Source organism: Schistocerca serialis, chromosome 4, assembly GCF_023864345.2.
Source record: "Schistocerca serialis cubense isolate TAMUIC-IGC-003099 chromosome 4, iqSchSeri2.2, whole genome shotgun sequence".
Classification (NCBI taxonomy): domain Eukaryota; kingdom Metazoa; phylum Arthropoda; class Insecta; order Orthoptera; family Acrididae; genus Schistocerca; species Schistocerca serialis.
Genome location: NC_064641.1, coordinates 741,337,885 through 741,354,835, shown reverse-complemented (window position 1 = coordinate 741,354,835; position 16,951 = coordinate 741,337,885). Strand labels below are relative to the sequence as shown.

At 39.7% G+C, this 16,951-nt stretch overlaps 1 protein-coding gene across 1 annotated transcript in view; it reads left to right on the top strand.

Annotated features, from left to right (window-relative positions):
• LOC126473261 (meiotic recombination protein DMC1/LIM15 homolog) overlaps positions 1-16,951 on the top strand; it is a 156,820-nt gene that overhangs the window by 11,362 nt on the left and 128,507 nt on the right. Inside the window, exon 3 of the mRNA XM_050100209.1 lies at positions 16,697-16,797. Within this exon, the coding sequence (XP_049956166.1) occupies positions 16,699-16,797 (99 nt within the window). The 5' untranslated portion in view covers positions 16,697-16,698. The remainder of the gene's footprint in view (positions 1-16,696; positions 16,798-16,951) is intronic.

Below are 16,951 nucleotides of genomic sequence, written 5' to 3'. Positions count from 1 at the left end.
GTGATATATAACTGTTAATGTACTACTGTGATTGCATCAATCGACTTGTCCTATATTACTTGTACACTAGCTGTACAATATGTAATCAACAGGACCGAATAAATAAATAAATAAAAAATAAATAAAACACTTTTCTACCAGAAATAATGTAACATTAAAATCATTCACCTTACATGTTATTAGAGAGTTTGGTAGTTTGTTAACTCAACTCAAACCATTAATCTCTGGCCTTCAGTCTGTCATTTTAATATTGTCCTTTTCCAAGAATAGCTATAATTTGTCTTGGCATTGTGATCATGTACATCACACATCACTGGAGTGATAACTTCCATATGAAGTCTCATAAAGAATGGAACTAAAGTAGACTGTTGATTATCTAGACATTGGCCAACAGAATGATAGCTTGACCTAACTGTTACTTGCATGCACACACTTCCCTCCTCCGGGTCTTACCCCCCCCCCCCCTTCTCCTCCACCCTCCCCTCCCCCCCCCCCCCCCCCAAATCACAGAAATGCCAAGTTATTGACAATAGTAACTGTTTGTGCACTGTTACAATCACAAGTGTGTCAACTTTGCCACCTAAAGTAAACTTGTGTATAAAATGCTTAAACGTAAAAGTGTTGCCCTTTCTTTGAGAAATAAATACAAGATCAATAAAATGTTAGAGAAAGGTGAATCTGCAACCAAGTTATCTAATAAGTATAAGATTGGTAAGTCAAAAATTATGAATATAAAAAGTACTGCATGAACTAAATGAGATAAGTGCAAGCTACAATCTGACTATGTCTATAAATAAAACTAAAACCATGGCCTGTTATGGTATTCACCCAGTATGAACAAAAATAGTCCTCAATAATAAACTGATAGAACAAGTAGCCCATTTCAAGTACCTACGATGTGACATACCATTTGATCAAGGCATGAATATACTTACTCAAAAAATATAGAAAGAAAAGGCAATTTGATGTAAAGGAAAGTTTGGTGGGACATCAAATTTTAAAGCTAGTGTGGGCTGATTAAAATGCTGTAAGACAAGATATGACATTTGTGAGCTTCAAATACAAGAAGAAAAATTGTCTGCTGATTCTTCAGCAATCGAGTCATTCAAAATCAAACTGAGGGATATATTGAAGGAAGAGAATTATGCTCTCAAAAACATTTACAATGCTGATGAAACTGGGTGCAATTGGAAAACTTTACCAATAAATCTCTTGCTTTATGTCATGAATCAGCAGCACTTCATCCTAAAGCAAGTGAGGATCATATGACTGCTTTAGCTTGTGCTAATTCTACCAGTAGCCACTGCCAGCCTATGCTGATCACTGATAAAAGCAAGAAACTATTGTTTCCAACATGTTAATATGCCTGTGATACCTGTTGTTTATGCAGCACAAAAGAGTACCTGAATGGATAGCATGATTTTGATTGAATGTTTATGGACATTTTTGTACCCTTTGTAAAAGCTCACTAGTTAAAAGAATGCCAAAAGGGAGTAAATGTTACTTTTCCATGACAATGCACCAGCTCATCCATCAAGTGATTTTATATGAAAAGGACGAATCTATAAATGTGATGTTTCTTCCAACTAATGTAACCTCCTTATTACAGCCTGTGGATCAAGACATTATTGAGACTTTCAAATGGTATTGCAGTAATGAACTATTACATAAATTATTGTTAGAAAGACAAGAGGAGGGACAAGAAAGTCTGTCAAGAAATCACAAACATATTGATTTGAAAGTTGTGTCCTACATGTTCAGAGCAGCATGGGATAGCAAAAATGAACAGAGTTTGAAACAAGCTTGGAATAAAATTTTGGGAATGACAGAAAGTTCACGAAGTCTGCTTGAAAAGACAAACAGAATGATATATCCAAAATGCTCAGTATGCTAAAAGAACTAAATTACCATGAATGTGATGAAGAAGACATTCAAGAATGGATTATGTCAGTTGCCCAGAACCCCGTGGTCAGGGGAAACTACTGGACAGGACAAGAAGGGAAGACTGAGCATTGGAGACTGGACCAGATCAGATTTTAAAATGTGAGAACCTAAAGGCAGAAGATAGGATATAAGCAAGACAGAGATTGCTGACAAAACATCATGCAACCGTGTTGTATGTGGTAGGGGGGGGGGGGGGGGGGGGGGGGGGGGCGGGGTGGGGGGGAGAGAATAAACAGGTCAGAAGATAAAAGATATAGAAAATAAAGTGGATTGAAGGAAGGAATAGTTAATGAGAAGAAATGCTGAGACTGAAGAAATTAATGTAAATTAAATTCAGACCCAAGCACATGTGTAATGCCAGTTTCCAACTGCAGAGTTCTAAGAAACTGGTGTCTGAGGGAAGAATCCAAATGGCACTTGGGGTGAAACATGAACTGAGGTCATGACTGTCATGTTATAGAACATGCTCTGCAACAGTGTGTTTTGCCAGTATACAGTCTTTGTCTATGGCCATTCATCCTAACTGATAACTTGGCAGTAGTCATACCAATGTAAAAGGTTAAATAGTGTTTACATAACAGCTGATACACAACATGGGTTGTTTCATGAGTGGCTCTCCCTTTCATAGTGTATGAGGTGTGATAAAAAATATGGTGGATAATTTTATTATAATGAAAATTATAAGCTTACATGAAATTTGATTTAATCTTCTTCAAAGTACTGTCCTTGGATAGCAATGCACTTATCCCAATGCTGAATTCAGCCGCTATCTTATGGCCCTCTCAAAGTCAAGAATGGTGTCAAAATCTTTTCCTTTAAGCACAGGCTTTATTTCTGGGAATAGAGAGAAATGGTATGGTGTGATAAGGTGTACAAACTTTGCTTCCACTGTTTTTTCCCAAACATTTGAGGCTTTAGTGAAACAAATTGATTACACATGTATCATTTGAAGCATCTTCCATAACTGGCTACTACTTTCTCCCATCTTTCGGGCAGTGTATGAATCCCACGTTAAAAAAATTGTTCACCTTTTGAAGTGATCCATGAATTGATCCAATTTGTGACTTCTTCATGAGATCAGAAGTGTTGATCAACCAGGCCATGTGCCATTGATCTAAACAGGTGATAGAGGGAGCAATGTCTGTAGAATATGGCGAGTGAGGTAGGACTTCCCATTTTAATATTTCCAAATATGTTTTGACCTCTTTTGCAACGTGGTGTCAAGCGTTGTTGTGCTGCAAAATCACTTTATCATGCCTCTTGCTGTGTTGTGGCCATTTGTCTTTTAATGCTCTGCTCAAACACATTAGCACATTAACTGTGTTCGATAATGAGCACCTGTGATTATTTCACTTGGTTTTAACACCTCATAGTACACGACACCGAGCTGGTCCCACCTAATGCAGAGCATGATCTTGGAGCCATGAATATTCGGTTTGGCCATCAACATGGAAGCATGGCCAGGATATCCCCATGATTTTTTGCATTTAGGGTTATCATAATGAACCCATTTTTCATCCTTGGTCACAATGTGATGCAGAAATCCCTTCCATTTTTGCCTCTGAAGCAACTGTTCACAAACACCGTTGAACATCTCTTGGTTTCAGCGCACACAGGACCCAAGTTCCTTCTTCCTGAATCATTCCCGTAGCCATGGGGTGTTTTGAAATGGCTTGCTGTGTCACTCCCACTAATTGTGCCAATTCTTCTTGAGTTTGACGTGAGTCTTCACTCAGCAATGTCTCCAATTCTGCATCTTTGAAAACATTCTCTGACATGTTCTTCCACTAATAGCACCCTTACCATACGTACCTGAGAGCATGTGATGAGACTCAGCCACTGTTTTCTTCATACTGAAACAAAACAGTAGCACCTTCCGCAAATGATGAGAATTAGGCTCGTAAACTGACATTTTCAATCAAGAACAACTTTATGGTGCAGACACAAATCAACTAATGTTTGAATGAGGTTATGTTGACCGAGGTCCAAGCCAACTGCCTGACTTCTGCGATCTGTTTCTTTCAACCACTACTTACCATTGTCGCCAGCTATCGGCAAATGGCAGAAGCAAAGTTGTTCACCTTGTAATTTGGTGAGTAAGATGGATGTGGATGGACAGGTATACTCATGAAGCATAAGTGAGGTATGGTACAGTGCATTGTCATGATGAAGAACGGAGCCAATGGCTCATTTTTCTGGTCTCTTTCTTCGTATATAGTTTCACAAACATTGGAGTACACCTTTGTAAAACTTGAGATTTACAGTTGTTCTGCATGGAATTAACTCCGATCACACTATAACCTCAACATAGGGGGAAAAAACAATGAACATGACTTTGACATTTTGTTTTGACTGCCATGCCTTTTTAAAGCAAGGAGATTCATTGGTTTTTCATTGGGAACTCAGAATTTTCATCTCAGGGTCATATCCAGAGACTCAAGTTTCATATCCAGTCACAATTTTGCACATGAAATCTGGATCTGAATGAAGATGATCCTTCATCTCTATGTGAACTACACACAATTTTCCTTCTGTTCATTACTCAAAAGTCTGGGAACAAATTTTGCACTCACTCATCTCACTTGAAAATTATCAATTAAAATTATTTGCATGGACTCATACAAGGTGCTAAATCCTTTGGTAAGCTCTTGAATAATTATATGCTTGTTGGAATGAACAATTTTTGCCATTTTTTACATCTTTTCTTCTGTTTTCGATGTTCATAAACATTCTGGGCATACTCATCTTCTACCAATTCATTTCCACTTTTAGGTCACTCACAACACTTGTTAACACTCTTCAGAGCTACAGAATTATTTGTCAAATACCAGTTTCAACATTTCACAAGTTTCTCTAATACTTTTTTGGCAACTTAAAATGGAACTAAATGTTCACGCATTGTTTGACATCCATAATGTGTGACAGACACAGTAACCACAGCCTCACTCTAATGTCAGAATGTGTTCTAATTTACCATTCCCTATTTCAATGGATTACGCTATTGGACAAATTACATCAAGTGGTTCTAGCATCAGCAGCTAGTGCTAAAAGAATTCATTCACTGTAGTTTTTAATCACACCTCACATGTTTTGCCAGTTACAGGGCTGGTATAGGTGGTGAGAGAGGGTGCGTGAGGCAAGTCATACAGTGGGTATGGTCACAGGGCAGGAGCAATAGGGTAGGGTAGGGAAATGGGTGCAGAAAGAGCAGAGGATCTGACAAGAATATTGCGGATATTTGCTGTGGTGGTGGGGGGTTAATGAGAAGCTATTCCAGGTGTGGTGAGAAAAATGTCAGACAAAATGGACCTCATTTCAAGACATGATTTTAGAAAACCATAGCCTTGTCAAATTAGCTGATTAATACATTCAAGACCATGATAGTACTGAGTGACAAGAGGTATACTCCTAAGCTGTTTTTTTTTTTGAGGGATCAGCAGTACCAGGAGTGGATATGATGGCCTGCTTTTGAACTAGGGTGGTGGGGTAATTATCTCCAGTGAATGCTGATGTGAGAATGGTGATGTATTGCTGTAAAGATTCTGCATCTGAACAAATGTGTTTGCTTCAAATGCCAAGGCTGTATGGGAGGGAGCGTTTGACATGGAAACAATGGCAGCTGTCAAAGTGTAAGTACCATTGTTTATTAGTAGCTTTAATCTGAACAGAAGTGTTTAGCCAACCGTCGGTGAGGATGAGGTCAACATCAATAAAAGTGGCATGGGATTTGGATTAGGATTATGTGCAATTTGACTGGGCAAATGTATTTAGAGATTCCAAAAAATTTGGCAGGAGGACCTCACCATGAGTCTCTAGGGCAAAGGTGTTATCAATATATCTAAACCAAACCAGGAACTGAAGGCTTATGGATCCCAGGAAAATCCCCTTCAAGAAATCTACAAAAATATTGGCACAGGAAGGAGCCATCCTGGATCCCATGTCCGTGCCCCTGATCTGTTTGTATGTCTGCCCATCAAAGGTAAAGTTGTTGTTGGTAAGTATAAAGTCAGTTAAGGTGAGTGGAAAAAGGTGGGCACTGGTTGAGATAATGTTCATCAGCAGATAGACCATTTAATGGGGGATGTTGGTATAGACGGAGGTGGTATCAATGGTGACAAGCAAGGTACGTGATGGGAGTGGGACAGGCACGGCTTTTAGATGATCTAAGAAATTGTTTGTGTCTTTAATATAGGAGGGAAGTCTTTCTGCAGAAGGACACAGGTGTTGATCAACTAAGCCAGATATACATTCAGTGTGTGCTTTGAAGCCAGCAACTATGAGATGAGATGGCCAGAGTGATTGGGTTTGTTGAATTTAGGAAGAAGTTTGTGACAAAGCAAGCTGGGATCTTTTTACTTCCTCTCTTGTTTTGCCATCGGCCTCCTTAAAATTCATTTTTTCATTTTTGACTAATTACTGTTAACATACGTGAGTATAATCTGCAATTCCATAAAAGAGAAAAGTTGGCCCTCAGTATTAAAGAATATACCACCAGATCTCATTTTGTGCTTAGTTTTATGTATGTCATCAATTTTCTAATTTATTTTGCCTATTCCTAGTTAATACTTTTGTTGTAGGGTGAAATCAGTAATTGTTTGATAACTTAAATTCTGTTGTTGACCTATAAACAAATATAAATTCTGTAATAATTATAAACATTTGAAGGAACAACTAACAGCATTCTTTAAGTATTTATTTGGCGCTGTTCAGAAACATGTTGGCAAAGCCAGCCATTAATTAATTCTAAAGTAATTATGGGGTTTGTCAAAAGTATTGTTTGCATATCTGTTAATTTCATCATTTAAACAAATAATTCGGCTTAACCCTCGTGGTAGAAGAAACTGTCAAAAAGAAGAAATTTTTCTATATACTCAGTTAATTGAATGAGTTATATTTTAATTGTAATTTCTGTAATTTAAACATCAAACTATGTATAGTTCCAGTACCGATTATTGTGAGGATATATATAAAGGCCCGAATTTTGGTCTTGAGTCAGTCAGTACATGGCGGAGTGTCAGATGAGGAACCCATCTTGGTTAGATCAACAACAATGCAACTGTGAAATAAGTGTAACACAAATAGGCCATGTGTTAAGACAATGACAGTGTCTGTTCAATACATACCATATTATTCCGAAAGAACTGTGAACTATGTGGTTTGGTTTTTACTGCTCATAGATATTCAACAGTAAACTATTGTAGCAATATACTGATGTTTGCCTGCAACCTATTAATGATGCTTATCAAAATCTGCTAGTAGTTAACTGGCCATATAACTGTGTATTATTAGGGGAGGAGGGGTTGTGAACAGTGAAAGTAAAGAACTGTGAAATGCAGCTGTGCACCTGTTGGCTACATTATTTACAGTAATCAGCGTTGTACTTCCACCCCCCCCCCCCCCCCCCATTTTTCAGCCAGTACCACAACGCAGTATGTCAACACCGAAGACTATCAACAAGATAATAAAGCAGGTGAACTCCACGTTGTCTGAGTGGTGTAAGAAGTTCTGTGAATTGAAGTGTTAGTCCGTTGAGGGGTCTGAGGTTTCAAGGAGCAATTAAGGTCAGTTTGTATCACTTGGCAGATGCCGAATGTAGAGGTACCAGACAGCTGGTGTAGACTCTCACTTAGCTGCTCCTGTTGGTCAAGGAGCACAGTGGTAGATCCCTTGTCCACTGGGAGGATAATGATGGAGTCAACAGTTATTAGGGAATGTTAAGGGACTGGTCTGTAATTTTGGAAGTCCATTATTTTACCCTTCTTACACAGGTGTATCTGCTCTTTTTCCTGGTCACTTGGGACTAAGCCCTGTGTGAGAGAGTCACAATAACTGCAAGCTAAATAAGGGCCGGTATCAAAGAACACTCTGTAAAACTAAACTGGGATTCTGTCCACACCTGGTGACTTTTTTGTTTTCAACTCTTTCAGTTGCTTCTCAATGTTGGGAATGGCTATTTCTATTCTCTCTGTATTGGAATCTGTGTGACAGTGAAGTAATGGTATATATTTGTGATCTTTTTGCATAAATGACTCTTTTAAATCTGAAATTTAAAACTTCATTTTTCCTTTTGCTTTCGCCTACTGCAAATGTAGACTGGTTAAGTGACTGGATAGAAGCATTTGACCCACATACTGATTTTCTGTAGGATTAGAATTTTCTTGGGTTCTTGGCAAAATCTTCTGCTGAGATATGATGGTGGAAGTTGTTGTAAGTTTTGTGCACCAATTTTTTTATATACACCTGAATTTCTACTAACATTTGCCTGTTGACATTTCCATGTTCTTTTTTTAACTAAAAGTGCAACAACCTTTGCTTCTCAGCATTTTCTGAATTTTGTTATTAAACAACAGTGGGTCTTTTCCATCCTTAATCAACTTACTCAGCACATACTTCTCCAGAGGATGATTTACAATTGGTTTAAACTTTGCCCATAATTCCCCAATGTCCATCATATTGGAATAAAATGATATCCATTCATTAAGTAACAACTGCTTGTCTGCTCTTCACAACATAAAACTTGTCTAGCCTTTTGGATGGTTTTATTAACTTTCATAACCACTGTCACTATGATGACATCGCGATCACTAATCCTTGTCTCTATACTGACAATATTGATAAGATCAGGCCTGTTTGTAGCTACCAGGTCTAAAATATTTCCATTGCTTGTGAGCTGTCAAACTAGCTGCTCAAGGCAATTTTTGGAAAATGTGTTCAGAACTACTTTACAAGACTGTCTGTCTGTACCACCTGCAATGAATCCATAGATGTCCCAGACTATACACAGCTAGTTAAAGATGCCTTCAACTAATACTGCATGATCAGGGTATTTCCACACCAGTGAGCATAGATTTTCTTTGAATGATTCTATCACTCTTACAGCAGAATTGAGCGGCTGGTAAATACATCTGATGATTAAGTTGAGTCCACCTAGGGCAATTACTCGCTTTCAGACAACTTTGGAGTCAACATCAATTTCGACCTCTATAGACACTTTTTTTTTTTTTACACTACCCCTTCTGTGGCATCTAATCTGCCTTTTCAATATATTTTTTATGCCTCTCTAAATCAGAGCTTTTTTGTTCGGGTTTCATCGAGATCTATGTTCTGAGTAAAATTTGAGTGTAACACAGTTTCCCCTCAAAGGAATTTAGTGCAGGAACTTCATTACATATGCTTTGGAAATTTACTGTTAAAATTTAGACTTTCAAAGTGTCTTTACTTTTCATGCAGTCTGATTTCACTCTTTGTGGACCAACTGATGAGCATTCATCAGAGGATCACAAACTATCACCTAGCCTAAAAAGCCCCATATGCACTACACAAATACTCTGCTATCCAAGTAGCTACTTTCACTGTGTAGTGCACTGCTGATGTATCAAGGACAGTCCTACAGTTCTCCACCTCACAAACAGGTCCATAAATCTGCAGCAAAGAATGTCAAAGAATCAATGGAGCATTTGGTTGAGATCCTCTGCTCGGCTTCAAAATAAAGGACTGTGATCAACTCTGCAAGCAATGCTGCTAGTTGTGAGCTCTGTTTGCACCCCCATGACTGAGGCCAGCAGCCTTTACCTCTTCTACCAGCTGCCTGTACAAACTGAAGCTGGCCTCAGAACCCAAGCAACAGATGTCATTGGTGCCGATTTGAGCAACAACTTGCAGACTACTGCACTCTGCACCCTTGATAACCACAGGCAGGGCCTCATCCACATTTCAGATGAGGCCGCTTGGCACATGTACCAAACACACCCTGGACTTTTATCCTGCCCTAAGGGGCTCCAGAACTTGCCTACCATTGTAGCTCCTGATAACTAGCAAACATTTTCCCCTGTGCCTGTGCCTGCTCATGCTCTGTTGAAGGAGTGGTCACCTATCCACTCACAGGTTGTATGGCTGGGGCCATATGGCCAGTCCCTGCATTGACTCTCCAGCTTGAGTGACTGAACTTGTTACAACCTGCCACTCACTCTGCACTGAGTGTGGCTACTCCATGTTGGGTACCTTATATCGTGCCTCAGCTGCAGAGCCCTTGAGAAAAACAAGCAATTCCTGAGGTGTCACTTGCAACATACATTTCTCTGCCATTGTTACACTCCAAGACAGCAGCTTGCAATTAATTGACCTCAACGAAGAGTTTTTTCAGCAATACATGAATTTTGACCAGCAGCTTCTTTTTAATTTCATGCCTTTGTTAATTCTGTATTTCTCCCTAACTCCATTTCCCTTTAAAAGTTATTTGCCACAAAACTAGCTTTACATAGAGGTACACTAACCTCTCACTTCACTTGCCTGTATTAAGAACATGAATTTTAAAGTCAATGACAGCACTATTTTTTGTTAGTCGGTCTAACACTAAGATTATTGGGGAGTTCATGTGTAGTGTATTCAATAACATGTGTACAATGCCCTATTCCTTTGATCTAGAAAATTGGGACTCTCTGCTTCTTCTAGTCCTCTACCCCATAATACCCTTCTGAACAATTTTGCTCCCTGAATCCAAAATGAATCCTAAATCCTCCATTTCTACTACCACTTTAATTACTGCCCTTTTACATAATTCCTCTCCCAACAATGCTCCTCCTGTAATAATTCTCTGAGCTCATTGTCCATGATATCAGTTGACTGTCAGTCACCTTTTGTGGAGTTGCCACTTTTCTGTAATAATGCCAATTTACTGCTCATACTCTTCCTGTTTTTCAATATTGGAAACATCCCATCTACTCCTGTTGTTGGTACAGATCCCATATATGCCTGTGTCTTCCCTCCTTGCCCAATCTTTAAATTGAGGTTCATCTACATGACAATAGTGACTATATTTATTTTGTAATTCCCTCCCAGAAATTTTGCTTGTGACAATTTTCCTCATTCATAAGCTAACAGGAAATTTCTTATTTTGTAATAGATATGTCTGCTGCAAATGATCTAAGGATGCATTAGCTTTTCTCCATTCCCTACCAATGTTCTTTCCCTGTATCAACATTGGTATCAAGTTGAAAAATACATGTCACGTGCATTTCATTAATAGCTGAATCTAAACATTTACCTTTCTTTGGGACAGCTTATGATGTCCTCTGCTTTTACTGTATATATTGGACTCCATGATTCTAGTTTACTGTGGACTTTATTCAGGTCAAAATTTTCTCTGGAAATTTTTTCAAAAGGTTTTCAGGTTTTGAAATTATCTGTATGGACTATGCTCAACTGATCCGCATCACTTTCCAGAGGCATAACAGGGAAATTTACTCTCCTCTTATTCTGCAGCTCAAAAGTCCTTTAATCCTCGAGTGGTTGAGTCCTTTTTTGTGACACAAGTTGGCTCGCAGCACACTTTGTACACATGTAAAGAATATATGTCTTTATGTTACCAAGGTAAACATGTATGAGCAAAATCACAGTTTAATCTTAGTTTGATTCAACAATGTTATAATAAATTTACATTATATGAGCTAAATCACTATTAAATTAAAAAATAATAAAATAAACATTCATTATATCTCTCTGTTGCTGCATACAAGTGTTACCCCACAGTAATGACCTTCTTGAAGCTGTAAAGAGTGCAGCTGTGTCAGATCCCACCCAACTGCATGTTCAATTACTAATTATCTCATAGACAACTACCTCATTAAGAGAGTGTGTTGCTAGTTTGTAACCTGTGCCATTTTCTTGCAAGGACTGTAATTTTTTCTCACATAGTGTGTTGTTTATATTATGTTACGGCTGCTCCCTTGGAATATGACAACACAGCTTACCTCTGAGTTAGCTGAAGGAATAATGAAGGAATAGGTACGGGTTCATCACTGTAAAACAACAGTGGAACGGCACAAGACAATGTTATTTGTGGTTGGTGCAATTTATACACAGGCACACTCACTTGAGTGTGAAAAATACTACACTATGTGTTTTATAAATAATTTAGGAGTAAAGGAGATCACTCACCAACTAGCATAAGCATTGAGTCATTGACAGCTGTACACAGAAGAGAAAGAAAACTTGGTATCTTTTGGAATAAATCCTTTGTTGAGCTGGAGAACAAATACACACACACATACACACATGCGCACACTTCTGCCCCTAATTGTGCTGGGTGGATTGTGTGCCCAGCTGGCACCAACGGCTTTCAGAACAAGATCCACCACTAGCATCTATGCCGAACTGTTCCTAAACTGCCCATGCATGATAAAACCATAACGGATGTTGCCAAAACAACTTACAGTAGAGAGTGATACATAGATATTAAGTTTATCCCAGAGTATTGGAGTAAGTGTCCATCCTGGTTCATAAAGAGACCTAGGATAAATGTGAAAGTATTTGTGTACAAGTTGAATATAGCAGATTATATATATCAGAATACATAACTCTATATTTTAAACAAGCACTGAAATGAAACAATGGTTTATGCAGATGACTCCAAGCAAGGGGACTTAGTTGGTAGTTACACTGTTTTCCCAGACAACATCCTTAAGATTCTTCTCCCAGCAGAATTCAGCATTTCCAGTCTTGAGTTATATAATGCTGATGACTTTCATACAGATTATTTGTGCCTATACAAAGATTTCCCTTACCTGCTGCCTCCCCCAATTTGCCTTGAAGACTATCCAGAGCCTGTACCTAGCAGAAGATTCAGTCCAGGACATCCAAGCTACCCCATTTCCATACAGAAGAAGGATAAGGAGATGTCGTTTTGATGGGTACTGGTGGGCATCTGAATTTGTGGTAATGAGATCAATGATACAGCACACAAGCAGGCTACTGATGTGACGTTACGCAAGGTCAGTCTGCAGTTAATTATGTAAAAGACGAGGACAGTTATTGGTACATGGAAAAGAGAGTGAATAGAAATGAGAAAATAATACTTGGACAGTGAAAGTAACTACCAAATCATGGCATGCTTTGTAATCCCCCTTCCCTTATCAACAGTTTCGTTTGCCGTGATCAGACATGAGTAAGAAATGGTTAACAGAGAGAACATACTTCATTGCGAAACTGATCGTGTTGCCTAAAGTGAAAATGTATTTCTTTACTTTACAAGTGCTAAAGTTCTTCAAATGTAGTTGGAAAATGAAGCTCTTTCAAGCATACCATTTTTACTTTGTTTATTAATTCATAAGTAACCCACTTCCTAACAATGCCTAGACCCAACTGTGTTCATTTTAACATTTAAATATATCATTGGTAGAGCACTTGGCCACAAAAGGCAAAGGTCCCAAGTTCGAGTCTTGGTCGGGCACACAGTTTTAATCTTCCAGAAAGTTTCATATCAGTGCACACACTGCTGCAGAGTGAAAATCTCATTCAGTTAAATTTTAGTTCCACTTTCACAGTGAAGTTTGCCATTGCTGTATTGCTTACTCAATTTAATCTATTGTATTACATATGTCCACAGCAGCCTTTACGTCTGTTCATATAATAATATGTTCTACCAGCAGATGTTACTAAGAATGATGATACTGTTTTGACCACAGATTTCGTTTGTAATTACCCACATCCTCTTTGAATAAATTGAATAATTAATCACTGTTGTCCTATAAATTAAAGGAAAACCTCCCATATTTCATTACATTAGCAAACTGTTCAAATAATATTTTGGTGTGACTTACCTACACATGAAAGTTCCATGTGGAACCTGAACAGTATCTCCCTCTTCACATTTTGGCACTTGACTGGTAGTGGTTGGCCATTACTGAATGTAACAGCAGGACAATCCCCCAGCTGGAAAAGATGCACTTGGCTCCAAAAGTTCCAGAGAGGTATCCCCTACAACTTTCATCCAGCCTCTCAGATGAGACAAAATCATTATAGCTCACCTTCCTGTAGAGCACTGGCCTTCAGTCCAGGCTTCCTCTTTCATCATGATGACCCTCCAGATTGCAGCGCATGTAGCGTCATTATAGAAATGTGTCGTATTTGAATTGAATGGTATTTGTTTGCCGGTAAGAGTACATTAAATGTTTTACCAGAGATATGCCCTCCTAGAGATGTGCCCTCTGTTTTAAGCAATAACTGGACAAGTTTGGTATGAGTTTTAAAATTTTATGAGGAATTAGGATGCAACCTTAAATTTTATATTATAGAACAGGCAGCTATGTGTATCTGGGTAAACATTTTTGTATCTTATATCCAGCAAGTCTTCAATTCAGAAGGTAGTACACTCCTGGAAATGGAAAAAAGAACACATTGACACCAGTGTGTCAGACCCACCATACTTGCTCCGGACACTGCGAGAGGGCCGTACAAGCAATGATCACACGCACGGCACAGCGGACACACCAGGAACCGCGGTGTTGGCCGTCGAATGGCGCTAGCTGCGCAGCATTTGTGCACCGCCGCCGTCAGTGTCAGCCAGTTTGCCGTGGCATACGGAGCTCCATCGCAGTCTTTAACACTGGTAGCATGCCGCGACAGCGTGGACGTGAACCGTATGTGCAGTTGACGGACTTTGAGCGAGGGCGTATAGTGGGCATGCGGGAGGCCGTGTGGACGTACCGCCGAATTGCTCAACACGTGGGGCGTGAGGTCTTCACAGTACATCGATGTTGTCGCCAGTGGTCGGCGGAAGGTGCACGTGCCCGTCGACCTGGGACCGGACCGCAGCGGCGCACGGATGCACGCCAAGACCGTAGGATCCTACGCAGTGCCGTAGGGGACCGCACCGCCACTTCCCAGCAAATTAGGGACACTGTTGCTCCTGGGGTATCGGCGAGGACCATTCGCAACCGTCTCCATGAAGCTGGGCTACGGTCCCGCACACCGTTAGGCCGTCTTCCGCTCACGCCCCAACATCGTGCAGCCCGCCTCCAGTGGTGTCGCGACAGGCGTGAATGGAGGGACGAATGGAGACGTGTCGTCTTCAGCGATGAGAGTCGCTTCTGCCTTGGTGCCAATGATGGTCGTATGCGTGTGTGGCGCCGTGCAGGTGAGCGCCACAATCAGGACTGCATACGACCGAGGCACACAGGGCCAACACCCGGCATCATGGTGTGGGGAGCGATCTCCTACACTGGCCGTACACCACTGGTGATCGTCGAGGGGACACTGAATAGTGCACGGTACATCCAAACCGTCATCGAACCCATCGTTCTACCATCCCTAGACCGGCAAGGGAACTTGCTGTTCCAACAGGACAATGCACGTCCGCATGTATCCCGTGCCACCCAACGTGCTCTAGAAGGTGTAAGTCAACTACCCTGGCCAGCAAGATCTCCGGATCTGTCCCCCATTGAGCATGTTTGGGACTGGATGAAGCGTCGTCTCACACGGTCTGCACGTCCAGCACGAACGCTGGTCCAACTGAGGCGCCAGGTGGAAATGGCATGGCAAGCCGTTCCACAGGACTACATCCAGCATCTCTACGATCGTCTCCATGGGAGAATAGTACCCTGCATTGCTGCGAAAGGTGGATATACACTGTACTAGTGCCAACATTGTGCATGCTCTGTTGTGTGTCTATGTGCCTGTGGTTCTGTCAGTGTGATCATGTGATGTATCTGACCCCAGGAATGTGTCAATAAAGTTTCCCCTTCCTGGGACAATGAATTCACGGTGTTCTTATTTCAATTTCCAGGAGTGTATTTTATGTCATGACTACCAAAATTTTATTTAACTGTGAGGATATGTTCTTGAGCTTCTTGAGCATGTGTGATCTCTCTCTCTCTCTCTCTCTCTCTCTCACTCTCTCTCTCTCTCTCTCTCTCTCTCTCTCTCTCTCTCTCTCTCTCTCTCTCTCTCTCTCTCACACACACACACACACACACACACACACACACACAAAATCATATATATTTGTATTCTTTGTTTTAGTATACCTATTTTTAAAATCATAATTTTAACTACTAAAAGTAGTATTTTATGTATTATTGTGAATCTGTCCGATATAATTTAAACGTGAAGCAACATTGTTCCAGGAAGTGGGAAGAAGCTGCAGAGATCAGCTCTTCTCACATGTTTGATCCACATGGGTGGTCCATCAAGCTCTACAATTGTGTTCACATTCTGAAAGAAGCTGCTAAGATATTTCTATAGAACATTATCACAGTAACATTTTACGGAAAGACTTCTTTGATCAGTTCACTTACTGCATACAGTCATATTTTTAAGAGCTTAAATAAACATGCTGTAAAGCATCCTAAAACCAACATCATCAACACCTGATAATGGTCAGTAAGATCTGAAATGAATTATCAAGGCAGAAGTTATGCATATTTGGCAGATTTCCTGAAATTTTATAGAATAATCAATGTAATAGCAAAATTTTAAGTGGCATAACATTAATTTTATTTACATGATGTGAGAATTCCTAGTGAACCTACTCCTCATTCTGAAAAGGTAATTCTGGCGGCAGGGTGTGTTGTTAAACTGGGAAAAACAGGCCTCTGAAGATCTGGGTTAAAACTTCATGCTTGCTTCCAATATAAAATATTAATCAATATGGATTGAAGACAAACACCAAAACAGGGCACTGTTATTGTTAATCTCAAAAATCTATATTCTAAAAATTTTTCTCCTGTTCTGTGGCTGCCTAGTGATAAATAACATGTTTCCTACTTCTGTGATTAAAATTTCATTTTTTAGTATTCTTATTACAGTGAATGTAAGTGTTGCATACGTATAACTTTACCATTCTAACACCAGTTTCATGAGGTCATACTATAATGGTTAAAATAATATAACAAACAGCAAGTTTAATTTCATATTACAATTGTTTAAATTGCTAATGTTCATATATCAAAATATTTATTTTATGTCATATCTACAGAAATGGACAAGGGAGATCAAGTAGTAGCATCAGAATACTCTGATGTGGATGAAGAAGAGAGTTTCTTTCAGGATGTTGATGTTCTGCAGGAGCATGGAATTGTAAGTACATGAAAGAGAAATGGACTCTCTCTCTCTCTCTCCCTCTCTCTCTCTCTCTCTGTGTGTGTGTGTGTGTGTGTGTGTGTGTGTGTGTGTGTGTGTGAGTGAGTGTTTTATACTGTTCTGCTGATTTGAACCATAGTAGTCCTAGAAT